Below are 26,055 nucleotides of genomic sequence, written 5' to 3'. Positions count from 1 at the left end.
TGCAGTGTAGACACGACCTGTATGCGCATCGGGAGACTGGACACGCTGTTCGGCTTGCTTCATCTCAGCGGCCCGGAACATGGAACCCACGGTCTCTGCGTACGTCATGCGTGTGATTCATACACATATTTGTGCGACACGAAGTTTACATAAACCGTCCACCAGCTGACCGCTGTGCATGTGGGGACCCGCTCCACGACGTCCTTGTGTCCTGGGGCCGTCTCGTGGGCCCCGCACCCTGGCTCTGGAGGGTGACCGACTCGCTGGTCCCGAGCACGGAGCCTGAGACGTGTGTCCGGTCTGCCCGCCTGACGCGTGGGGGCCAGCGTCGACTTGTTTTTCACGAGCAAACCCCCGGCACTGGTATGCGGACGGGGCTCCAAGCACGTTTGCGTCTCCAGTGCGTGAACTCAGGGAGGGAAAGCAGAGCTGGTCGCCAGACACACGTCTCCCGAGCATCATGCGGAGGGGAGGTCCCAGGGCTGGTCCGCCGTGCGGTCTGCCCCTCATCATGCCCGTCAGACGAGCCGCAGTCCTGCGGCCCCCCGAGTCTTCACATTAGATCTTCGGGTCAGACGTGTGGAGAAGCAGGAGTGTGGGGTGTGAGGAGGGTCGAGGCACCTGTTCAGAGCCTTTACCAACCGTCTGAGGACGAGCTCTGTCTGACCGATTTTAAATGTTGTCCCTTGTGTAAGAGGAAACATCCTGAAGCCAAAGGAGAAAACCTGAAGGAAAAGTAGGAGTTTTCCCAGGGGACCAAGTTACATAATGACCTGCGAAATTGTGAGTTATGTTCCTTTCTCTTTTTAAATTAATATTTTATTTGTTATTTGAGAGACAGAGAGTGCACAAGCAGGGGGAGGGGCAGGCTTCCGCTGAGCAGGGAGCCCGACCTGGGGCTCAATCCCAGCACCCTCAGATCAAGGCCTGAGCCCCAGGCAGATGCTTTACCAACGGAGCCGCCCAGGGGCCCCCAGTCATGTTCCCCGACAGTGTTTGTTCATGAGGAAGTGACCTGCACCAGAATAAGCATGACGAACCTTTGAGGATCCTTTTACTTGGTGACTTCTGTATCTCTGGCTTATCCAAATTTCGACTTAAAAATAAGATAGTCGTATCCCCCCCACCCACAGAAGGAGCTAGATGAAGTCAGTAGCTCTCAGGCCGAGCCAGACTGACCCATGTTAACCACCGTCTCCCCCATTCCCTCTGCCTCTCTGTCCTCTGTTCTCTGTCTCTCTGCCTCTGTCTCTCTGTCCTCTGTCTCACTAACCTCTGCCTGTCTGTCTCTGTCTCTCTATCTCCTTGTTCTCTGTCTCTCTCTGTCTCTCCCTGTCTCCCTCTCTCTCTCTCACACACAGCTCAGAGAGTCTCCAAACTCTACAGAACGGACTGGACACACAGGTGCATCTCTAGTCGGCACGTGGGTTGGGAGGGAGCGTTGAGAGGACTCAGGGTCCTTGTTCTCCATTCTACTCAACCATGGCTATAGCCCATCAGATGGACATAATCTGACCTATGTCTAAAGGCCCTTTGAAAACAAAAGCAGCACAACTTTTCAGGGACCTAAGTTCAACTATCTTTGGGGCCTGGAAATTTTGCTCTTTGAGCCCGGATCTTTAAGGCTCTGCCTTAGTGCGTGACTTCTAACTCTGCCCTTTGTCAGGAACCGCGATGTCTCTCTTTTGCAGACGCGCTGCTCTTCCGTTCTATATCATGCCTTTCTTCTGGCAGGAGGTGCGTTCTACTTAGTTTCTGTGTCCTCAGGGGATGTTCCGTCTTTTGAAACGGGCTGTCCCTCACGTCAGCGCGGCCTCGCTGTGCACAGTCCACCTGCTACACCCAGCCGGGGCCTCGGGCTCGGGCTCGTGCAGGAGCTCGAGTAGACGCGTGGGGGCCAGGGCCGCTAACACCCGCCGCTGCTGGTCCCTTGGAACCACATCCCCCGCTCCATTCGGCACCTGTTCCAGCTTCCAGACAGGACGGCAGGCGGGGCTAAAGGCCGGTGCTCGCCTCCTAAAGCTTCGACAGGCAAACCGAGGGCCAGCGAGGGCAGCGACCCACCCACAAGTAGTCCCCGCGGGGCTGGGAGCATCTGCGAGCCCACGCCTCGGGGCCGGGCTTTATTCTGCTTTGAATGGCATTTGGAATAAAATTATGTTAAGAAAACACATAAGCTGGTAATTCCTTCAAGTGGCCCTTAAAACAAATTGAATACGAATATATTAAATCTGTTCTCTTGCCTCCTTTATTTCTTATTATTATGTGAAGAAAGGGTTTCCCCCAGCACACTCCACGCATGCTGCTCGCATCTTACGTGCATGACGTTACATTCTCGGCAAGTTTTCCAGTTCGGATGTAAGTGTCTGAAAATTCATGAAATACCAGCTCTGATTATATCTTACACTCATGCAAAATTAGTTTGTGTGAAGAATGTTGAATTTTTACTGCAGGTTTCTACCTAGAAATGTCTGGCTCTGTGTTCACTCATTTCCCCGTGCTTGAGCTGGGCCCTCCCGGCCCCCGTATCTGCACACTAAACCCTCCTAAAACCATGCTTCCACAGATGTAGGGAAAGATTAATTTTTAACGTGATAAAAAAATCATCACATCTTTCTCCCGACTGTGTCCCCCGCCGTTCTCCCGTTGAAATCTTGCATGCCAAACACACCGTCTTTGTTCCTGTGTTGGTCTCGGAGCTCAGGGCCGTTTCTGCTGACCTCGGCAGAAAGCTGGCTCGCTAATGGTGAGTTTCCGCTAATGGTGAGTTTCTGCACCTGTGTTTCAACCGCTTCCTCGTCAGGGATAGTTCCGGAGAACGACGTGTGAGGGTCATTGGCTAATCGATGCCAGGACAGCATTCTGAAGGGGTGGGGGGAGCTCAGAGGCCACAACACAGACCCCACACCACTTTCCTTGTGCCCTTGTCTTAGAGAAATCCGAGCCCGTTTTCCGCAAGTCGTGTGACACCTTAACCACGGGGGGCCTTACCGCCTCATCCTGCTTGACGGAAAACACCCTGCGCACGTTGCAATTAAAAGAACATTTCTTGCGGAGGAACTGGTGGTGTGACTGCAGAGAATGGCCCGCCAGCAGCTCCAGGTGTCCCGCGAGGGCGGTGGGAAGGGCCCAGAGGCAGAACGGGAAAGGCGCAGCCGCCAGCGCAGCGTGATGATGGGACAGAGGCCTGAGAAGAGCCGTGCGCCCCGGGCGCCGTGCACCTCAGTGTCACTCTGTCTCTGGTCCGTGGGCTTTGCCCCGCCTGCACCGAGCGTATCATCCATCCGGAAGTTCTCTCCACCGTTATTCACGCTCCCCACAGACCAGCCAGCTCCTCCCTCGCCGTGAGCTCCTGGGATGGCCACCCCACGTGCGGCTGCGGGGACCATGACAGCCTCAGGACAGGAAGAGTCTGTGGTTTTCCTAATCCAACCGAATGATCCACGGAACCGTCCCTCGGAGCCAAATTATCCAGGGCGGTCCCAGGAGTCAACAAAGAGCAGCACAGAAAGGACTTGACGTTTTACAGACGTTTCAGAAGCAGGGCGTTAGGAAACGGTTATGTGTTGAAGACAGCTGTGGGCATGAGCGTCTTCTCTAGTCTGGAGAGCAAATTGGTGCATTGTTCCTCTTGGAGTTGTCTTTCCTGGCAGCGGGCAGATCTGCACGTCCTCATGAGGACAACATTTACACACACAGATGCCGACGGTATGGACGTATGTGGCTACCACTGAAAGTTGATTGTTTTTAGTGGGGTGAACTATGAAACCAAACCCTAACTTATGAGGCATTAAGTGACCACATTATCTAAACTTCTCAAATCGTAAGAATCCGAAAACATAATAACAAAATCTGCTATTAGAAAAATCTATGATCCCTGAGTAATAACTTTCTTACCTTTAGTTTAACACGGGAACTTTGATTAAATAAATGTGGTCTAGGTCATTGCAATGTATTTTGAAAATAAAATCCTCCATGCAAAAGACCAGGCCAACTGGACAAAATACAATTTTGATGAATTAAATTGGAATTTAATCTGAAATGAATTACTCAGATATTCTTCCCTGTTGCTCAAACACGCAGAAAATGATAAAAAGGACATGAGCAGAGTTTGACCACACAGCCAGCACGTGCTGGAAGTCCTTGAGTCTTTCTAGGCCTGGCTTTCTCGTGAACACAGCAAGGACATGGTTTCCCCCTCTCTCACACAAGCCCTGAAGACCCCACAGGATCCCGAACCTTAATATGCCCGCTGGACATGCGCATTATTAGCAATATTTCATTCGTAGGTGACAACAGTGCTGTAGGGTCCTGGGAATTAAAATAATGATCGAATTCCCTGCGCATAAATAACGGTCCTTCTATAACCTGGACAGTCCATGCTGGAGGGGATCTGATGATGGCTCAGGGACAGGATGGCCACTGAGAGCGGAAACAAAGGAATGTGAAAGATTGACTTCAAGAGGGAGACCCAGAACCCCGGCCACTAGACAAGAAAGGGACAGCGCCTGCCTTTCCCAAGTGCATGATTTCTGCCAAATCCATTCAAGGAGTGGACAAAGGCACTCTGTTTGGGATGCCCTGTACTGACAGTGTGTTTCCCATGGTGAAGATGTCATTATCAAGGCTGGAACTCGCACTTGTTGACAGTGATCTTGGCACTAAACTCACCGGGACGGTAAACCAGAATGTGTTCAGTAAGAGAGGACGTGGAAACAGGAGATTGTCGGGCATGACTGCTTGATCAGCAAAGCACTTGGCCAGCTGGGGTCTTGGACCCTGTGATCACGGGGGCCCTCCAACAGACTTCTCTGGGTTCTGGCAAATCTCGGTGAAGCGGTCTCTAGTGACCGGGGCCCTCAAGTAGTTTCTTCTTAGGAAAGATGCTTCAGCTTGACCCAGAGATTGAGCAAGACTTTGGTGCTTCTCTGCAAAGAACTGGCAGTGATCTGAGCCCCCGTGGACGGTCGTCCACGTGGACTGTCACCATTAGGTCCGAGGGACTCCTCGGGACTGAGGACTCACCCAGGAGTGCCTCTGACAGGGGGTGGATGGGGACACCTGGCTGCTGGGGATACTCCCTCAGAGGTCTTAGTCTTAGGTGGTGCTTGAGGGGGGGCTGCTGAATATGAGTTCTGGGTCCAGGAGCCTGACAAAGGAGTGCTTATCCTCTGGGCGGGCATTTGCCTCCCAACTGTGTCCTTGTATGCTCAGATTCTCACGCAGTACCTGCCAGTCCCTGTCTAGACGGTCCTGCTGGGCGAAACACGGGGCCCACATCACACCCACCCACCATACAGCCGCTTATGCTCACTTACTTGAGTTTTTCTAGAAAAACGTCACTCGTTTTGATCTGCTATCTCACTTCAAAACACAATCACGTTCTAAGCATCCAAGTTAGAATAATGATTAAAAACACCCCTATCTCAGTGACCACAATCGCCAAAGTGTAGAAGGAACCGAGATGCCCTTCAACAGACGAATGGACAGAGAAGATATGGTCCGTATACACAACGGAATAGGACTCCGCCATCAGAAAGGATGAACACCCGCCATCTGCATCAAGTGGAAGGAACTGGAGGGGATTTTGCTGAGCGACATAAGTCAGTCAGAGAAAGACGATCATCCTATGATCTCACCCATGGGTGGACTATAAGAAACGGTGCAGAGGACCATGGAGGAAGGGGGGGATTAAATAAGATGCAACCAGAGAGGAAGGCAAACCCTAAGAGATTCTGAAGTCCGGGAAGCAAACTGAGGGCGGCTGGAGGGGAGGTGGACGGGGAGAGGGGGGAGCTGGGGGATGGGGCATGAAGGAGGCACATGATGTGATGGGCACGGGGTGTTCTGTGTGATCGACGAATTGTTGAACACTACATCTACTGCCCTGTGTGCTGGCCGACTGAACGAAAACGAAAAGGAAAAAACCCACCGAATTCGTCTGGTAAAGCCGTTGCGTTAAGTCCCTGCTTCTCCAAATTACGGCACTTTGTACTTTAAAAATAGGTTATTTAAAATGTGAACCAAAGTGAACTAAAATTGAAAGTTTAATCCTAGTCGATGAAGAACAGAACCTAAAATGCGGTAAGACCCGGGTTAAATTCTGCGTATTCACAAAGCCGTCCTCGCAGAGCCCGCTGCACTAGACACCAGCAGGTGGAGCAGGGCTGCGGCTGCTGTCCGAGCACACAGCGGGCGTCGGGAGGAGCGGCTCTGCTCACCCCATCTGCGGCAGGAGCCACGGCCCAGCCACAGACCAGTCACCGGCTTCAGAAGTTGGCGACCTCACCCCGAACCACACACACCCAGGAAAGTGTTCGCAGGTGATTTGCCCAATCGTTCTGCTTTCCAGCGTCCCGCACACAGTCTGAGATTCTGAGCATGCACAGCTCTGGCTGGTCAGGGATGCCGGGTGTGGGCCCACGGTGCACACAGGGAGGACCGCGGTGCCTCCGGGGCTCTGCTGCGACGCGTGTCACCAGACCGTCTCCACGCCATGCTCTCAACATGACGACAGGGGTACAGCCTCGGGGCTGCGCACGTTGGGGCGTGACATCGGCATGCGTGCGCAAATGCAAACACGAGCGCATGGCCGTGTGCCCAGACCTGCGTGAGGGGCACGGCGACCGCGACCTGCTCTAACCCGCGGAACGTCCAGGCTCCTGAAGGAGGGACGCTCATCTGCGTCCACCGCTCCGGACTAGCGCAAGCAGCCTCACTCCGTCTCGGACAACGCGCCACACTCACTGGCTGTCGCCTCTGCCCTTTGTGCGGAGAGATCAGCTCTCCCAGAACTCAGAGTTGTTAGAGCTTTGAGCCCGAGGAAGAAGCGTGAGAGAAACATTCCCTTCCCTCTTAACACATTTGGCATTTCTCTAAGCCAATAAAGACTAAATCTAGATTCTTCAGAAAACTCCCACCTTTCTCTAGAAAAAAAGTGACTTTTAGGAAAGGATTATCCCCGAGTCACATTGATGGGTCTGCCACTGAGAGGAAACCGGACGTAAGAGCAAAGCCGTCTTCAATCTATTGCCCAAACCCTGGTCACCCCCCGTGCACCAGGCTTTTGTGTGTACGTGTCACTCGCAACACCGGACGCCCCAGGTCAGAAACACGGTTCTCGGATACGAAGCAGAGGACGGGTCAACGAACTATTTCATTTCAGCAATATTCCTTCCCGCCCCGATCCGTGGCAAAAAGGACGACAATCGGCAATACACAGACAAGACTGATGCCCCCCGTTGGCGCCCTGGGGTCCTGCCCAGCTTCCAGCCCCCAGAAGGCAAGCGGCTAGGCTGTCCCCCACCAGCCCCTGGGCTAGCGCAGCAGTCCTGGGCAGGGCATCCAAGAACATGGAAGGTTAAAGACCAGGTGTGCTGCCCTAAGTTTCCGGATACAGTAGCTCAGACAAGCCCTCGAGTGAGTGCCTGATGGCGCCGCAGCCCATCTTGGTGGCGAGCCGCGTGAACCGGAGTGAGGCAGCATCTGCTGTCCTGCAGGACAAGGAAAGGGATGCTTTCAAACCAGTGCAAAGGATGCATGATCGATACCTGTTTTAGCCTTGCCCAGGCCGACTTATTTTGTGAGTGAGCAACTGTGCAACACCGGGAACTCCACGCCAGTACACCGGCCCCAAACACCGCTGGACGCCTGCTACTATTTTAAAGATTACCATTGTCTTCCTCCTCCTCGTCCTCCTCCTCGTCCTCCTCCTCGTCCTCCTCCTCGTCCTCCACGTCCTCCCCATCCTCATCGTCATCCTCCTCCTCCTCCTCGAGCTCCTCTTCTTCCTCCCGGTCCCCCTCCTCATCCTCCTCGTCCTCCTCCCTGTGCTCGTCCTCGTCCTCCGAGAACTCCTCCTCCTCGTCCTCCTCCTTCTCGTCCACGTCCTCGGACCCCTCGCTCTCATAGCACTCATCCACCGAGGAGCTGTCGGCTTTCACGGCAAATGGCTTCCGCTTGGGAGCAGGTTCTTGGGGCTGCTTATCCTGTGTTTTTCTTTTTTTAGCCAAGGGGCAGCCATATACGCTGTGGAGAGAGAGAGAGAGAGATCTGTGTCACTATCTTTGGATGTCAGAGCACCAGGGTCCCAGGTCAGGGAAACTGAGACCCAGCACAAGTGCCGTCCACACAGGGACGGAGAGCGTCTGGTCCCCACCGCACAGTCTCCCCGCCCAGGCCTTGGTTACAGCCATTGCGCACAAACGCAGAGGTCCCATGTCCCGTGGAGTTCAGGAGGATGCTTGGTGATACACTGCCCCCAAATCACGTAGGTGACAACACAAATTCACCTTCTTAAACAACCAGCCAAATATGCCTTCAGTGCGACATACATTCTACAAGAAGACCGGGTCTGTGCACAGTAAGTTAACACACACGCACTATGTGAAGTATGAAAATGTGTGTTGTAAGAAAGCTCTGGGTGTACTTGGATCTTTCTACGCTACAGACAACGGCGTCTGTAAACAGAATGCGCTCCTCGGAGATGAACCGCGCACTCGCTGCTGAGGACAGCCACGCGACTGGACTGTACGCAGAAGATCTTCTCGACTTTACAGAAAGCTACTCAGCGTTAGAGGTGGTCATCCCTAAATCTTGCTGAAATTGGCCCAGACTTGGGTCAGACCCTTAGAGCAGGGCCCCACCCCTGTTCTCTCAGGAAAGACAATTTTCCAAAGTGATGTTGTTAATTACGGCGCTTGTCTTCCTGGAAACCCCACAGCTGTAGCACAAGGAGTAAGGGGTAAAGACATGGAAGCACAGAGAGACGCTCCTTTTGTCTAAAACGAGATGCGCCATCTCCGTGACTAACGGAGCAGCCGGCAGGACTCTGATTAGCTTTCCGACCTGAAACGTGGAGCATGGATCCTATGGACCCATTTTCGGAGGCTCCTTGGTGCTGGGCCCCAGGCATTGCCAGATTCAGAGGGGAAAGACACAGATGTAGAAAGGGAGTGTGAGACCGTGTTGGAAGCAATTGGTGTGGTTCACACGTGCACTAAGGACCACATGCCATGAGCATGCAGGGAAGGGCTGCTGAACAAACAGAGGGCGTGTGATCGGTGCCGTGACAAGGGCGCTACATTATGAAGAAAGAGGGAGGGACAGCAGGTGGAGGGAGCCAGGGCATGCCCCAGAAGGACAAGGCTGGGGGACTTTCCAAGGGGATGCATGAAGCTATTCAAAAGAATTTTAAACAAAACAGAGACTTTGCAAAGATATGAACATAAGAAAGAGTATGATCAGTGCAGAAAACAGACAAAAAACCAAAGGCAGGAGGTTTAGAGTGTGTGACGGGGGTCGGGGGAAGCAGGAAGGTGGCCGATGTGAGCCAAGGTAAGGAGCGGCCGACCAGCCTGGGGACTCAGTGACACGCCTCGCCCGTGGGAGGGATGTGGGAGAAAAGGGTAGGAAAGGGGGTCACTTGCCCACCTGGTGTCGGGTGAGAGCCCTCAGAGCCTCTGCCGGACACTCAAGTCCCTGATGAGCTCGGGGGTGGCCCAGCAGAGAGAAGAGGAGTGAGTTGGACCAACGGTGGGATGGGGGGGATGTGTGCTAGGAGGCATTCTGCTTGGAACACAGTGCGTGCGAGCTGCCTGTGGCAAGTCTCACCCAGGGAGGGGATGGACAGACACTCGGTTTTGTACTTCAGGGTCCCCGGCTGTAAGCCAGCACCTCGCAGGCTTGCTTCGGGGCCGGAAGGAAAAGGTTAGTGCGGTGAACCCGGGCCCCAGGGGAAGACGGTGACCGCTCACCGCTCCTGGATCATTGTCGCGACTCGTGCTCCTGCTTAGGAGCCCATCAATCCGGCAAGCCTGCCCGTGCGTGGTTTGGATGCTCGCCACCGGCCACCTGTCACTATTGTCGACGCTCCCCAGACAATTCCGACCGGGACGGGCGGGAGGGGCGAGGATTCCGTCTCTCGGCAAATGGTTTCCTCGGGTTGCTTGACTGCTTTCACAGCCCAGTGAAGGTAACGTGGCTCACCGGGTGCCCTGGGGGCCGCTGGCGTGCCCAGAGCCGAGGGACGTCCTGCCCAGCCGAGAGCGTGACTGTGGTCAGTCCCTGCTTCGGTGCCGGCGTCCCTTCTTCATCTGCCAAGCAAGGGCCACGGGTGACTCCTGAGACTCCACCCTCTCCAAAACCCAGGGTGAACGGTCATCGGCCTTTGGAACTTGGCATCTCTTAAAAATGTAATAAATCAGAACAAGAATAACACTATAACCAGAAAAAACCTGTAGAGAATACGTCTTCGTCTATACATCATTTCTAAGACGACATAAACGAGCTCTGAGCTTTCTTTTGTGTGCCTCTTTCCACGTCCTGGGGAGACCGAGTCAGTGGCCTCGCACATACGGCTGCGCCTTGGAGGGCGCCCCCCCCGCCGGCTGTCCATCCGTGATGCTGGACCCCCAGGTCAGCAGGCTGCGGCTGTGCCCAGGCTGTGTCTGTCCAGATGGAGATGAGTGGCAAGCGTCTTGCTGTGCCGAGTCGGCCCACGGCATCCGCTCACACCCACCGAGGAGCCCTGCTCTGCTTCAGGGCTCCCCGCACAGCGGGCGCGCCCCACAGTGGAGCGCCAGGCCTCCTCTGACCATCAGATCCATCCAGATCGCTGCAAGGTGAGGTACGCTCGGCCTACTCCAGGCTTCAGCGACTACTCGAAATGCTCCAGGACAACAGGCAGAGGGCGACTCCGGGCAGTCGGGCCAGCACCACGGCTGGGGCCCCTGCGTCACCTCCCCTCCATCCTCACACACCCAGCTGCCCAGGATCTCTGAGGGCCCACTGGTGGCTCAGACCTTAAATGGCCGGGGGTTAATTTTCAGAGCTGGAGCATGGAGATCACCTTTAAAACAGAGGCTGCAGTGAGACGTTCACAGAGCTGGACTTCGGTCTGGACGCACAGGCTGCTGGGATTCTGGAAGCTGACCTGTCGGGCTAAGGGAGCGCCTGAGAGCCTGGGCGCTGAGCTGCACGACATGGCGGGGGCTTGGGGGGCGTCTGGCCGTCAGGACGGCTCCTCCTCAGTGCCTGCCCGCCGGGCCCTCCTGTTGCCGCGTGAGGACAGGAGCCACGGCCCGGCCCCCCTGCGCTGGTTCCTTTTCCCATCTCCTGGCAGCCACTGCGGCTCCCTGTCCTCTAGAGCCCTCTGCAGGGGCAAGGCCGGGGGCGGGGGAGAGAAAGGGAAGGCGAGGAAGCAGGACCGTCGCTGAGTCAGACAGCGGAGACGCGTGGGTGTGGGGCGCCAGGGCAGAGTGAGAAGGGGAAGGAGTCGGCGCGCGCCTGCCAGTCACGGCCTGAGCCTCCCCGAGCGGGCTCCGGGTTCAGCACAGATGCCCTCGGCAGACAGGGTAGCGACATGGAGGGGACAGCGCGTGCAGGGCCCTGCGTCCCCGGCTCGACTCTGTGGACACCAGGATGGGCTCCCGGACACTGGGCCTCAGTTTACATATCTGTGTAATGAAAGTATTGCCTGTCCCTTGCCTGTGCTATGGTTTTAAAGATTCAGAATTCCCCACGGTCTCCGCACGGTCCTACTGAAGTCTGAATTCCCCCATCTTCTGATCTGCCTCCGTTTATGACTTTGGAAGCCATTTCGGTTAAATTTCAGGCTGGAGTCCGCTGACCTCACACAGGCAGGACTTTCTGCTGATTCGCATGGTCGGTGCTCAAAGCCTTTCCCCGTGTCCATTAAAGGGATCGGCAGCTCGTGTGGCACACTTTCTGCAGATACACTCCGTCTGCCCCTCTCCTACTGGATCCAGCCTCACTGGCCGCCGGCTCCTGGTGCCAACTTTAAACGTGGGAGCAAAATCCAAACCCGCAAGGGAGATGTCACTCATGCGTCAGACAGCTGGTGGCCGGGACCCTGCTCGAGTCCCCAGAGGCCTCCTGGCCTATGCGACCCCGGGGTTTGGACTGTCTCAAAACCCAACTTGGAGGACGACCCTGCAACAGGACCGTGGGTCCTCTGGAACCCACATTCTGTAACATCGCGTCTGCGACCAGGCGGCCAGCCCCCGGGGGCAGAGACGCTGCACTCCCACGAGGATGGGTGCTGCCCCCCTCCCCCGGCAGCCAGTGCGGCCCACCCAGGGGCTATAAATGTGGGCGTGCTTCACAGCTGTGTCCTCCACAGACTCAGCTGGGCTCACCGCCACCAGCATGGAGGAGTCTCTCTACGAGGACGACGGAGACCCACGACCCTGGAAGGTCTCCGCTTTCCAGAAAACACATGGAAGCACGGTAGCGCCTAGGAATAACTGGGAAGCTGAAAGGAGGGTGAAGCTCCAGGTAAACAGACGCGGCAGGTGCGTGGCTGCTCATCCCCCACGCCCCTTGCGCGAGGGAGCGCCCGAGCTCTGCTGAGAGTCTGGGGTCCGTGCCGTTGCTTCAGTCCCCAGTTCTGCTCCTCAGTAGCACAATCAGCCCCCAGCAGCGTCCTTCCCATGGTGGCCAGTGGAGCCTTGCCGACGCCCGGGGGTCGAGGAGTATTTGTTGAAGGAACAGACCACAGTTTCCTCCAGTTAATAAAAGTGGAAGCACTTGGGGCACCTGGGTGGCTCCGTGGGTTAAAGCCTCTGCCTTTGGCTCAGGTCGTGGTCTCAGGGTCCTGGGATCGAGCCCCGAGTCAGGCTCTCCTCTCGGCTGGGAGCCTGCTTCCTCCTCTCTCTCTGCCTGCCTCTCTGCCTACTTGTGATCTCTGTCAAATAAATAAATAAAATCTTTAAAAAAAAAAAAAAAGTGGAAGCACTTGCCCTGTCCTGGGGTGGCGGGTTCTCCTTCACGAGACTAGAAGACAGCCTGTGTTTAATCGCCTGTGCATGTTGGAGCTGGGAGTCCCCAGTACGGCAGCTGCCAGTCACGTGTGGCTGTGTGATTAAAGTTGAAGAAAATTAAAAGAATTAACTCCTCAGTCACACGAGTCACATTTCCAGTGTCCCAGAACCGTGGTGTCGAGGGGCTAGCATGCTGGTTGTCTCCGTCGTCACAAACAAGCCCGTGGGCGGGCCTGAGCCAGCCGTCCAGGACACCGTGGGCGTGCAACAGGTGTGTGCAGAGTGAGCCCCTGGTGGAGAGGAGAGCGGCAGCCGCAGGAGGACGAGGAGGACAGGGAGGGCCGAGCGTCAGGAGGCCGCTCAGGATTCCAGAACTCGGACCTCAAGAAAGCCGCTTCTGTTCCCCCAGTCACGGAAGGAGGCGTGTTCCAGGAAAGCAGCAAAGTCAGAGCAATCCGCCCCAAAGGTCCCGGCTGACAGCTGCGTGGAGATGGCGGGAGACGATCTGGGTCTCCCCATGGACCCCTGGTGATGCCTCGAGCAGGGCTCCTTGTACCCGTCAGCCGCTGCGGTGGCCAGTCTCGGCACACACAAGGTGCAGAGGCGACACGGGTGTCCAGTCCTTGTCCGCAGGGTGTCGACAGGCTCCTTACCTCCTGTGCCCCCTCCTCCATTTATAGACTTTATAGACTTTTAGACCCTTTATAGACCCTTTATAGACTACACAATGTCTGAGACTTAAAACAGGTACGTTTTCTACTTTGGCCTGCACAGGGGAAGCCGTGGAGCCCTGGTCCACAGTCACTCTTGGTGACAACAGAGCCCATGTGTGGGCCTCGCTGAAGTTACGTGAAGTTGCAAAGGAAGATTGCATTGAATCAGCCACGGGTTTCCCTCAGCCCCACGCTCCCTGAGTGTCCCCGTGCCGCGGGAGGGTGACAGTCCTCTCGGCTGCAGCAGCCTCTCAGCGTTCACCCAATTCCAGGGATCTTCAGTCTTTCCCATCAGGTCATTCTAGAAAATTGGTTCATTGCCCTCTGCAAACACTTACACTTGAAATACCGTGTCGTACCAGCGCTTCAGGCCGGTTACTGTGTTATTTTTAATGGTCTCTTCGCTGACGTTTTCACTGATCTAATTTTAATATGAACAAAGGATAAGGTCTCCGTAACCGAAAGGCGGATTTGGTGGCGTGATCCTGCTCCAACTCGTCCTGACAGCGGCCAGTGAGAGAAGGGGACCTGCCCCTGGCGCTGAGGCGGGCCGGCGGAAGGGGGTCATGGACTCACGGGTGCTCTGGGTCATCTCCTCTCCCGCGGAGGACACTCTATCGGTGGCACTGTCTGAAGAGCCTCCGTTGTGCTGCGCTTAGAATAATTACTTAGAATACCATAAGTCGTATCTGGACACGATTCTGGAGCCCTGAGTTCTAGTCCCGGCTCAGCGAGAACAGTGTGAGTCAGAGCGGCTTCCCACGGTCTTCTACTGTCTGCAGATACTGATCCCCAAACCCTCACAACTCCGTGGCATAGAAACAATTCTAACTCCCTTCTTAACAGATGGAGATTTTGAGTGTCTTGCTGAAGGCCCACGGCTGAGCATCACAGAGGCTGGACACTCTCTTGTCCCCATGTCGCCTCCTGAACCGGAAAGACAAAAGCTTCCCCGTTACCGGGCTGCCACGAGGACCGAGGAAAACCGTAATGTGTCCGTTTCTCCGATGTCTGTCCTGTGGTTGGCAAACATCAGATTCTCCTGAAGGAACGAGGCCGAGGGGCTCCCTTGTCCCCGGTTAAGAACGCGCCTCACGGAGCAGCGCAGACACACTCACCTCCCAGGGACGCGTGGACAGTTGCCTGACGGAGACGATGGCACCACGGCCGGGGTGGGGCAGGAGACAGACAGACAGCGAGCAATGTGGCTGCCCCCGTGGGAAGGACGGGCCACGTCTCCACAGATGAAAGAGGGCCGACGCCATCCCCCACACGGAGAGGCTGTGAGTGGCGTCGGAGCCCCAGACACACACAGCGCTGGGGACACAGGTGCCCAGAGGAGGTTTATCCGTGCATCTCGTCCTCGAGCCCTGGACTCCCTGCAGGGCGCAAACGCCAGCCCACGAGGACCACCTCCCCGTCGGCCTGAAGGAGCCTCTGCCTCGTTGCTCTGAAGGTCTGTCCCCGAGGCATCTGTCCATCTGGGAACCCTGTCATCTCTCAGGGCAGTGCCCTGCCCTCTCTCTGTGCTGGATCTGCTGCTCTCCGCCCTTCGTGGCCTCTCATGTGGGTGCGGCGCATTTCCAGGCGCTCAAGGAAGAAGGGCGTGTGAGGGGGACGTGTTGGAGATTGCGTGTGTGAACGTGTCCATGCGAGGCCCTGCCCACCACGGCGGCCTACCCGGGGACAAAACTCCAACGGCCCCGCTCTGGGTGTGGGCGCTGCCTCCTTTCTCACGTCCAGGTCCTGGCGACTGGCCACGGAGTCCACTACTATGACGAGTTCTGGTCCTCTGTGGGACGCAGGGGTTCCTGAGGTTCCCGGCCGGTCTGTGGGGCTGGGGCAGGTGCTCACCTCCTGTGCTGGGCGCCTGGGGGGCTGGGCGGTTCTGCGGTCGGCTCGGGAAATTCTGCATTTGCTTCTAGTGCTATTTTATCCTCCATGGTTCCTCCGGTCCCGGATTTCTAGGGTCTGGATGCTGTGTTTCTGAAGCTGCCTCTGGCAATGGTCTTCTCTTCTCTGTTTTCCCCCCAGAGTTTTGTGCTCTAACTGCGAGATTCCTTCGACTTTACCTTCAAGCTTTGCGTTTTTACTTCTTGTGTATTTTTTTAAGTTTCTTTGGGGTCCTAATTGTTTTCTAAGTAATTGTCTTCCCATTTCTTTGAGAATATTCCATTTTTAAGGGAGGATTTCCTTCTTTTCACGTAATCTCTGTTTCCTCCAGGTTGTTTTCTATTGTTCTGTTTAGGGTTCCCCCCATGTCTCGTCACGTCTCCATGCGCCCAGCACACAGGGCGGGGACCACGGTGACCGCGGGCGTCAGACCAGGCTGCTCCATCCGGCCGTGCGGCAGTAAAGCACAGGTATCCCCCGGCACGTGACATGCTTGGAAACTAGTGCAGAGACACTCAGGTCCGGGCCTTCTGGACACAGATGCCCACCCAGCCCTCCTGTCTGCCCTCGGCCTTCAGGGACCCTGTGGTTCGTTCCCCTCAGAGAACACTTGGCTCAGCGTGTCCCATCTCGGGGGAAAGGGGCTGCTTCATCCGGCTCAGGATCGGAGTGGTAGATGAAGGGGTCCTGTCCCTCCGCACACCTGAAACCAGTTTCCCAGCTGTCAGATCCATCATCAGAAGTGTCTGGTGCCACCAATTCCCAAGGTTTAGGGGGTCCAGAGTCAGGTGTCTCCAGGGCAACCACGATGCCGCTGCTGTTGGGGGCGGGCAACTGACCGCTGGATCAGACAGTCCTAGACTCTTGGCTCTGCCGCTTCCAGAATTCCACGGCTGCCCCCCACTCCATTGTTTTCCCCAGGGTCCCTTTGCCTGTGAGAACCAAAGGTTTGGCCATCATTTCAGGGAGTTCTGCAAGGCAGCATGAGCTAATAAGTGTGTTCAACTCTTTCTCGAACTTGGACATTGTCTACTTCATTCTGAAGAATTGAAAAATGTGGCTCTGTCCTCTCTCTACGATGTTAGACGCCATAGCATGGCCCGGAGCCCTCGTGGTGGCGAACCATTCCCTTGCCTCTCCTCCTACAACCCCTCACCCACCCACGACCATTCTCCCTCGCGGACCCCTGGCGACCCAAGTTCCACCCTCTCCTCCAAGTCACTCCTACCAGCCCAGAATTCAGGGCCCTCTTCCTTGGAGGACTCCACACTGTTCGATACTTAGCACCGACTGTGTCAATCCTACCTTACCGGGAGCTTGGCTTTTGAATACGCATTTCCCTTACTTGTTTTCTCCTTGGCTTATGGACTTGACTTAGGGACCTTATAGCTATTACCCTAAATCCCCACTGTGCCAAGTGACGGGGTGGGTGGTTCAGTACCTCTGTTCGATGGACGGGTGTTGGTGACACCTCTGGTGTGGCCCCACCCGTCCTCAGCCTCGATTCTACGAGCAGCTGGCTTTCAGCAAATGAGTGCCGTCCCCTCTTCCTCCACAGAACAATGCCTACTCTCTTGGCCATTTACAAACTAGGATGTTGAGAACGTGAGGATAAAATTATCCTAAGAACCAAGCTACCTCTTGGCAGTAAGATTAGAAAATTACACTGCTCTATTAAACACAAAGACACTATTTTAGCTAAAAATCTCAAGTCGTTAACAAGGTTTCCCAAAGTGGCCAGGCCCTTACGAGCCCATGTCCTGTGTGACGATGTCAGCTCCCTCGGAGCTGTGAAGTCTGGCCAGGTAAGGAGCCTTGGAAATCACTGAGCCCACTTTTTCAGCTAGAAAATGAAAGAATTGAGGCCAGAGAGTTTAAGTGACGTGCACAGGCTCAACCCAACAGTCCGCATCAGAGCAGACTTCCTGTCCACTAAGCAGGCACCTCTCTGTCAGGCACAGGGAGGGTCGAAATGAACAGCCACCAGAAAGCAACTGTCCCGGGAGCCCGTCCATACCCTGCAGCCCTGCCCGCACGGCAGCTCGAGCCTCCTGTCCCCGTTGGCTGGAGGAGCGAGCCCTGGGTGAGACCTGCACAAGCACACACCGCTGGGGGCTACGCGGTCAGCAACTTGCTCTTGCTGAACATCTACATGTCGGCACCAACGCTCCTGCCCCGAAGGGCCCTGGGCCACACTGAGCACTGGCCACGAAGACCACACAGACGAAGAGACTGAATGCCGTGGAGGCCACAGCCGGGACAGCGTCGTTGGGGAGGAAGCGCTCCTCTCGGTCCCACCGCAGGCACGGATGCCCTGGTGACCCTTCGTGCTGCAGCAGCGCTGAGCCCCCTGACAGTCCCTCACGCCAGGGCGGCGCCGTCCCCGCCGCCGGGCCTCCACCAGCACGCGTCCCGCACCTGCGCCATTCAGACGAGCGGGAAGAACTGAGAGGCAAGCGGCTTGCGTGTTTGTGCCGGGGGCAAATACACCAGAAAACCCCCACAACAAGCAGCTGAGGGTTTCCTTCTTCAAACAGGTGCCGGGTGGTCCTCTGCCCGGTGCTCTAGGACACGGCACTTTGTCTCAATGTGGTGGGAAAGCGCTCAGGAAACTACTCAGCTGTGTAACGGTTAAGGTCCTGGTATGGCTGAAGACTGAGATGTGCGCAGGTTTACTTGGGCTGGAGAGGACCCATTTGGACACCGTAGCTCATGTATATGAGAGAGAGACAACGTTTCACGCACATACACACCCGCACGCGCTCCAGGCAAAATATGCCTTTGAAAGAAACTGTGAAGCTTCTTAAATATGCATTTTCTAATAAGCCGCTGCAAGCAAAATATATAAGCTCTTCCTCCGCACAGATTTTCAAAGCCGCTCCACAGTTTAATGGGCATCAGGCTGCAAACTAGGAGCCTTAAAATCTGGCCATTATAGGGAGGATTAAAAATGTTTTCTTTACCACGTAGCCCTGGTTTTAATTTCTGTGGCGATGATCAGCTACAGGCTGCTGTGCGTGTACATGTTTTGGTCGCAGCCATACAAGCCCATCCACGTGCCTCTGGGGCTTCCCACCCCGTGTTTGGGGAACATCCCAGCGGGACGAGCTATGTTCATTCCTCATTTACTTTCCAGCGTCCCCGAGAACCCCTGCTCCCATGGAAGCACCCAACGGGCTGCCTCACCAGGCTCGCCACCCTGCAAGGAGTCAGCAGCGTGCAGACCCGGCCCAGGTGCCACTGCGCCAGCTGCACTTTCTCACCGGGCACCGCCCACCTGGATGCGGGTCTCCGCGCTCGCGGGGACTGTCTGCTGTCAGCCCTAAACCCAGGTGACAACATAGGCGAGACTTCCTTGAGGAGGGCTCCACTCGCGTCCAACAGGCGATTCTCCCAGAGTCTGGAGAAAAGCCACGCCGTCGCCCTGTTTGTTTCGAATGAGGGGGAGTGACAGCTCACGGGAAAGGTGCTTTGAGGGCAAATTTGGGACATCCGCCATGCTCTTCCCGTCAGGGTCTGTCCTGGCTTCTCTGAACGGGGCACGGCTGCCCCATCCCATCTCTCTCCAGCCCCTTTGTCTTCGTGAGCAGGGTGGTGGCCTCGGAGGCAGAAGGGTGCCCAGGGCGGCTGCAATGCTCGCTGTGGCCTTTAAGTGTTCCTAGTCAGACGGGCTGTGGCAGGTGTGGCTAGGGGCGAAGGGGCGGTGACCTGCGCAGTGCCGGCCTACTGCTTTGTTTAGGGGTGATACCCCCGGGCGTCTTCTTGGACGTGAGGTCCCCGTGTGTGCGCACCTGGGAGCCAGCTCTGTCTCTAACCTCCCGGCGGTAGGTCCTCCCCTCTCTGCTTTGCTGGCCAGCTGCTCAGGTCTCTGGGCAACAAGGAGGAGGACCGTCTTCCAGGCCACACCTGCCACGCGGTCGGTCCTCCGTGTGGTCCGTGCACTTGTGTTATCAAGCAGTGGGCTCACGGGCAGTGAGACGAGGCGTTTCGATGGAAAGTCTCTAACCCTACCCAGGGGTGCCCCACGCTGTGCTAATAAGTACTGGGGCTTCCTTGTGGCCCTAGCACTATGTCCGTGGGAAGGGGACAGGCTTCTGGAGAAATCTTCTGACGCAGACCGGCTGCGCTCCTTGTATCAGAGTAAGAGCCGAGGTGTAGAACTTCTTTCTTTTTGTAAGAAATGCAGCAGAGCCTCGTTCACATGGTGTGGAAACCCTGCAGGGGGCCTGGAGAGGGGAAGCCGGTGCCCGAGGACCCCAGCTGGGCGCTGTCATCGGACGCCAACGCGGTGCCAGCTTACCGTGCTCGGTGCTGTCACGTGGCTCTCCGGTCTGTCTCCACGTTTAATAACTAAGCTGACAAGAATGTTTTTGTATCGGTTTTCCCCCAAACTGCCTACCTCTCCTCCCTCTGAATAGAAAGATAAGTCTTAGTCCTATAAATGCCAAGGTTCTCAGATATTTTGCTCGGGATATGAACGCTGCTGTGGGACCAGGGGGTTGGTCTGGCAGCTACCTCACAGACTGTAGGCCCTGGTGGGAGTCGCTCCGTAACTACGGGTCTCGGGTTTCTTGACTGAGAAGACAGGAGACCCCTCCGACCCTCAGTGCCTTCAAAGGTCTGGAGTGAAGGACCACGGACCAGGTGTCTCTGGGGCCCCAGGAGCACCGACGTGATGGAAGGTGGACATCCTTGATCCCCGAGGCTGACGGGCTTGGCCACCTGAAGGTTGGGCCTGGAGAGACAAGAGGGAGGTGGCTGCCAGCAGTCCTGGCTGCCTGGTGCATGGTCAGGAGCAGAGCGGTCCGGACGGAGGCCAGGCCAGGCCCGGGGCTCACTGAGGAGGGGTGTCCCCCCCAGCCCGGGCTGGGGCTCAGACTCCAGGGACGTCAGCCTTCGGGTGGAGACCCGCTGCCGGGAGTAATTCTGTTTCTCCTAAAAGGACGCTTGATTTCTCACTGCAGGGCTGAGAACCGTGTGGGCTTCACCATTTCTGGTGCTTCCGTGGCCACGTGACGGGAAGACGTAGACCGCCAGCAGGCCAGGTGCTCTGTGCCCTGCGGCCTGGCGGCAATTCTGCCCCCAGCAGCTCCAGGGGCGTTTGCGGGACGGGGCGACCTGGGCTCAGCTCCCGCCAGCGGTGAGCGCAGCGGCCGCGCTGCCTGAGGGAGCAGAGGGGCCTCGGCCGGCAGGAGCCCGTCCACCCGGATACGCTCGCTCGCTTTGCTTCTGGGAAATGCCCAAGGGCCACAGAAACTCTTCGGTTAGAAATCGGGAAGATCCGCCCCAGAATGAGGCGTCTGACCTCACGTATCTGACCACCCATCAGACGCGCTGAGCTTGAAGCTGCGGCTCAGCCCGCGAGGGGCCGCGTGTCACCGCGGCTGCTCTCCGGGGCACGGGAGGCTGGGAGGCCCCCGGCTGCGCTCAGGGGGAAGGCCCCTCCCCGGCGTCTCAGCTTCTCGGGCTGCGCCAGTGCTCCGTGCGCCAGCCGCGAGTGGAAGAAGGACGACGCAGTCGGATGGACGCCAGGAGAAGCCGGGCCGAGATCGCGCCGGTGCCCGGAGATCTGGCCCTGGGGCCCGAGCGAGGCCCGCGACCACCCCGAGCTTCTGCGTCTCCAGTTACGAGAGTGTGAGGGAAGCTTCTCGAGCACAGAGAGGAACCCCAGGCTGCAGGTGCGGCCCTAGGCAGTCTGGGATGAGCGGAAATGCCGCGTGGGGCTCAGACACGCGCCCGGCCCTCGCGTCTCCTCCGGGCTGCCGAGCTGGTCCTGGGCGTGCACCAGGGCGCCGCTGCCCCCGAGGCCGCACTGACCCTGCTCTCCGGCTGGCGGCCCCCTCCCCTCCCAGCTCCCCTGCGCCTCAAGCTGCGACCAGCTGACCACGGGGCCTCCGGGTCCTGTCCCTCCCTCCCTGCCCCCTCGCACGCGGGCGGGGGCCCACGGGTCTGCCGGTGGCCCGCTGGCCATCCCGACCCCGTGTGCGCACGTGGGCGCCTTCCACAGCTTCCCCCTCACTGGCCCTGCCGCGGGGGCCGCTGCAGTCCCGATGGGCAGCTTGCTTCTCTGTCCTCCCCGGGCTCCCCGCCCACCGGCACCCTCGGGGGCTGACACCCGTGCCACGGCCCTGCCTGCGGCCTGGTGACTCCTGCGCTCTGAGTCCGCACTCAGGCACGGGAAGAACTGGCCATCCTGGTGGCCTCGGTCCCGTCCACCGCTGCAGTCGCCTTCAGCACTTAGCGGACGGTGGTCTCGCTGCAGGGGCTGCATGGCGGGCTTCACGGACTGGCTGAAGAGACAACAGTGGGAGGCTCCCCCGTGGGCCAGGCCAGCCCCACGTTCCCCCACCCAAGTGCCCTGCTGGCCCTTCACGGGCCAGTGGGAGGCTCCCCCTTGCGAGCACTGACGAGCCTGGTGGGATGTGGCCTCGCCCCTTCTCTACCCCACCGCCCCCCGCCGTACCTCCTTCAGGGCGCTTGGGACCTCGTGCCATCTGTGTGTCTCTGCAGAGAGCTGCCCGTCCTCTGGGGTGAAGCACTTCCTCCCTGGGCCGGGCTCCTCCTCACACAACAGCCCAGACACCCGGCGCGGAGGCCAAGCACGAGGATGGTGACCCAGGAGGCTGCTCCGTGGGAAACTGAGGCGGAACTCACCTGCACCTCATCTGCTCACCAACTCTCCCATTTCTCACTCATTTTCCCATTCAGAGCCCTCCTGCTTCCCACGCAGCCTGTCTCTGGGCGCTCAGTGAGCGGCCGCTGTGAGCCAGCGAGGGAGACCGTCCGTCCACTCTGGGGTGCTGAGGGCGGTCCCTGTGGGAAGGAGACTGTACACGGGGCAGGGCTGCCAGCACGGGAGGGCGCCAGGAAGCGAGCGCCGCTCCTCACGCGCACAGAGGAACCTGCTGGCCAGAGGCTCGGTGAGACAGACGCCGCAGAGAGGGAGGCGTCCTCTGGCAGGGGCGACGCCGAATGTGGACTCGGCCAGAAGTCTGGTGTCTGTCCCTGTTTTGCCTTGACGGGGGTGGGGGGGTTGGGGGTAGGGGTGGAGGGAAATGTTCCAGATCCTTCTGGGACTTGGAGCCAAAGCTGGGCAAAAAAAAAGTCTCCCAACTTGCATCTTCCAAAATATCAAATCTGGAACTCGTGTCCAAGCCGTGTCTTAGATGGGGGTCCACATGCGTCGTGCCCGTTGTGTTGATGAGTGACACAAGAGGGCTTTAAAATGGTGCCTGAAGCCTTGTCTCCGGCTCAGCATTTCTGAGCACGCGGCACAGGATGTTGTGTAAAGCCGGGCCCCGGCTCTAGAGGGGTCCCCGCGGGCGCTGGCGTCCGCAGGGTCGTCCCACCATCCTCCACCCTCAGCCCCGCTGATGCACCCCTGCACGTCCGTGTCAGGCAACTCACCTCACGCCACAGCGACTTCCAGGATGGGGACGTGAGCTAGATGGCAGGGTGTGCCCACGAGCACTCGGGGTTCACCCAGTGGAGCATCATCCCGGGGGGGGGGGGGTCTGTGGGGTCACGTGACCACGTACCGGCCTCCAGGTAGCTCCCAGGAGCTCTGGGATTTCCCAAATGAGCAGCTGGCTCGGTCTCCCCATCGGGCTGCCGGTCCAGCCCCCCAATCTGCTCACTCCCGCGGGGTTCCCCTGCTCCGGGAGGCAGTCGCTGTATCGTGCTATCTGTCTGCTGTGTTCCTTACTGGGTGCGTCTCAGGCTGTCGCCAAGGGCAGAGCTGAGCCTCCCTCAGCAGCGGCCCCAGGAAGGTTCTCAGAACCACCATCTGGCCTGCCCATGGTCAGACTGGGCTCTCCGGGCAGCTCAGGGCCACGATAAGCCACCTCCCAGGAGCCCGCATAGGCTGTGGGGGTGGGGGATGGACGGCAGGACGGAGGTGAGGCATCGCTGGGCCCGTCGGCACCTGAACACCCATCCGTCCCTAACCTACAGAGACTTCTGTAGGATGTTCAAACCCGGAACTCAAGCAATACAAAAACTAATCTATGAAAATGCTCTCAAAGTACTCTACAGTTTCTTATTTTCAGGGGGAGAAAAGCTATAATTCTATAATTTAGAAATCTGAATTTTAACTAGATCTATTCTGTATTGTGCCACGTATCTAACGGGTATTAAGGAATTAACCCCGATGATAATTCTTGGGGCATCGGGCAGAGATGGAGCCCAGGTGTCCTCCGGTGACGGCCTGCAGAGCCCACGCCGAGCTCAGCGCTCAGGGCGCAGGTGCCCAAGGCGAGATCCCTGTTCTCCAGGAGCCTGGGGCCCGAGGCTGTGGAGGAGAGCAGGCCTGGACACGCTAAGTCGCCCCCAGCGTGTCTTCTACACAGTCCCCTGCCGGGCACGCTGCCAGCTTACAGCTTTCCTCCAGCAGCCAGGACGGCAGCAACGGCGGGGGCTCACGTACATAATCCGTTCCCAGAGAAAGAATTAACCAGGCTTCTGGCCACCGGTCGCCCTGTCTCTGCAAAGAGCTGGAGGGCGTCCCAAAGCCTGTAGTTGCCGGCGGAAGCAGGAGCAGCCCCAGGACCCGCAGCGCGGGCGGACCACGAGCTCCCTCCGATTTGGAAGGACGAGCCTGACCAGAACGTATCCAGATGCACGGCCCAGCAGGCTTGCTCTCCGCTGGGTCGCCCCCAAGCTCAGACTGCTTCTTGGGTAGAAGGCAGGCAACACCCCTCGTGGAGACACAGGGCAGGGAGGGCCCGGGCTTACGTACTGCTCTGTCCCTTCCCCGGACAAATGAAGCTGGGACAGTTCAGCGGGCTGTCTCATGCCATTATACCTGGTGACAAGAAGATTCCCTTCTCCTGAAGAGACACGACAGATCAAGAGGCAAAAGGAACGCGTCTGGGCGTACTCGCCATTCCAAGTTCAAATGCAGCAGCACGGACGCAGGGACTGGAGATCCTGGTCCTTCGTCAGCTCATGGGGACACAGACACAAGTGGGCCATGGGGCTGTTTGCAGGGTGGCAGACACAGGACTCAGAGGAAAGGCACCGCCATGATCCCCAGGCCGATGACAGGCTTGGCCGTAGACACGCCCGCGGGCAAGGCGGAGAGCAGGCAAGGTGACTGCCCACCTTCTCACGTCCCTGCACAGACGCGTTTCTGCTTCAGGCTTTGGTCAGGCCACCTGGCTCCTCCTTTGCTGCCCACGCTTGGAGTTCCAGCCCGAGCAGGTGGCAGGGAGGACGGAGCTGGGCGACCGTGACAAAGAGGAGAAGGTGCACTGCCCTTTCTGCCTGGCACGAAGCACTGCCCGCTGCCTCTGCTCAGCGGTGGGAAGAACCACCCCCGGGGCTCTGGGAGGAAGGGGGGCTCGGGGGGCAGCTCGTCCAAACACTAAAGGAGGCCATTCTCTGGGCAGAGGAAGCTGTGGCCTCCGTTGCTAACCTTGCCATCTTCCAGAATTTGATGGAAAAGGCATCGTTGAAAATCACAATCTTTAAAAAAAAAAACCTGATCCTTTTATAAAGGGCAAAATTCCTTTTCAAGTAGGAAGGAAGTGCTTTAGAAACCAGTATCTTCTGTTCTCTGCAGTGCGACAAGGGCAGCCTTCTTGTCTGCTGAGGGGAACGGATACGGATTCCTTCCGCGGGAAAGAACTGAGAACCACATTTTCCTGTTCTTCAACTCTAGGCTTCTCCTTAGGACAAGGCACCCCAGTGAAAAGATCGAAATCATAAAAGACGATCTGCAAGGATACTTATCACACATTGTTGATAACACGGAAAAGTTCCAAAAAACTCTGTCCTGTCCAGCCGTCAGAGCAGAGCTGCACTGACTGTCGGCCGGGCGCGGGCTGGAGGCCAGGCTCTGACAGAGAAATCGAAACCTTTCACGACATAGGAAAAGGCTCATGTTACGATGCTACGTAAAAACTAAAAAAAAAAAAAGACATACAAATTCAAACCCAGAGACTGATTTGGAAAAACAACAAGAATGCATCAGAATCCAAGAAAAAGCGGGGCGGCCGTGGTTAGGGGCGTCTCGGGGGGAGGGGGCCGTGAGCGTCCGCAGGCGCCGCCCCCGTTCCCTCCAGCTCCCCTCACCCTTCATCTCCAGTCCGCAGTGAGGAAGACGAGCTGCCCCACTGTGACTCTGGGTCACCTTTGACCCCCGCAGTACTTCCTAGGGCCTCACCGGTGAATCAAAGCCCCCCGGGGAGGGTCAGTGGAGCGTCGGAGAGAGCGTTTGAAAAGCAAACTCCTCTTCATCTGCCAAGTTCTGAGGCTCGCAGAGGGCTGAGCTCCTGCCCCGCGCAGACTTTCCCCCTCCCCTGCACGTTGGCGGCCAGCGTCCCCGCGTCCCTGGCGCACTGCGGACCGACCCTGGCGGGGACAGGAGCGACTGGGTGCCGGAGCCCACCCAAACCCTCCCTCCTCTGCCTGCACCACACCCCTTCTTTCTGCTCGTTAGAAGTCAGTCTGGGTTAATTTAAGAAGCGTCCTTGAGGGAAACCGCGCTCGCCTCACTCGAAGCTCAGAGCGCAGGCAGCGCCCTGCCGTCATCAGCGGGGCTTTCTGCGCGGCGTGCAGGGTGCGCTGGGGCTGGAGGGGGAAGGACTCCGCCCGGGCAGGGACAGCAGATCAGGAGGACCGGCCCGTGGGGGCCGGTGCCACCGCCCCAGGGCCCAGGATTTCTG

The 26,055-nt window shown here is 57.6% G+C and overlaps 1 protein-coding gene across 8 annotated transcripts in view; it reads right to left on the bottom strand.

Moving 5' to 3' along the window:
• The window catches only part of MYT1L (myelin transcription factor 1 like), a gene marked incomplete at both ends in the record, with an annotated part of 128,786 nt that overhangs the window by 91,833 nt on the left and 10,898 nt on the right, over window positions 1-26,055 (bottom strand). For all 8 annotated transcript variants that reach the window (XM_080812798.1, XM_080812799.1, XM_080812800.1 and 5 more), the window contains one exon: window positions 7,673-8,028. In XM_080812798.1, the coding sequence (XP_080668924.1) occupies window positions 7,673-8,028 (356 nt within the window). The remainder of the gene's footprint in view (window positions 1-7,672; window positions 8,029-26,055) is intronic.

This window comes from Martes martes (assembly GCF_963455335.1).
Source record: "Martes martes genome assembly, chromosome: 9".
Lineage (NCBI taxonomy): Eukaryota > Metazoa > Chordata > Mammalia > Carnivora > Mustelidae > Martes > Martes martes.
The sequence above is the reverse complement of the archived record's forward strand: the minus strand, read 5'-3'. Positions and strand labels throughout refer to the sequence as shown.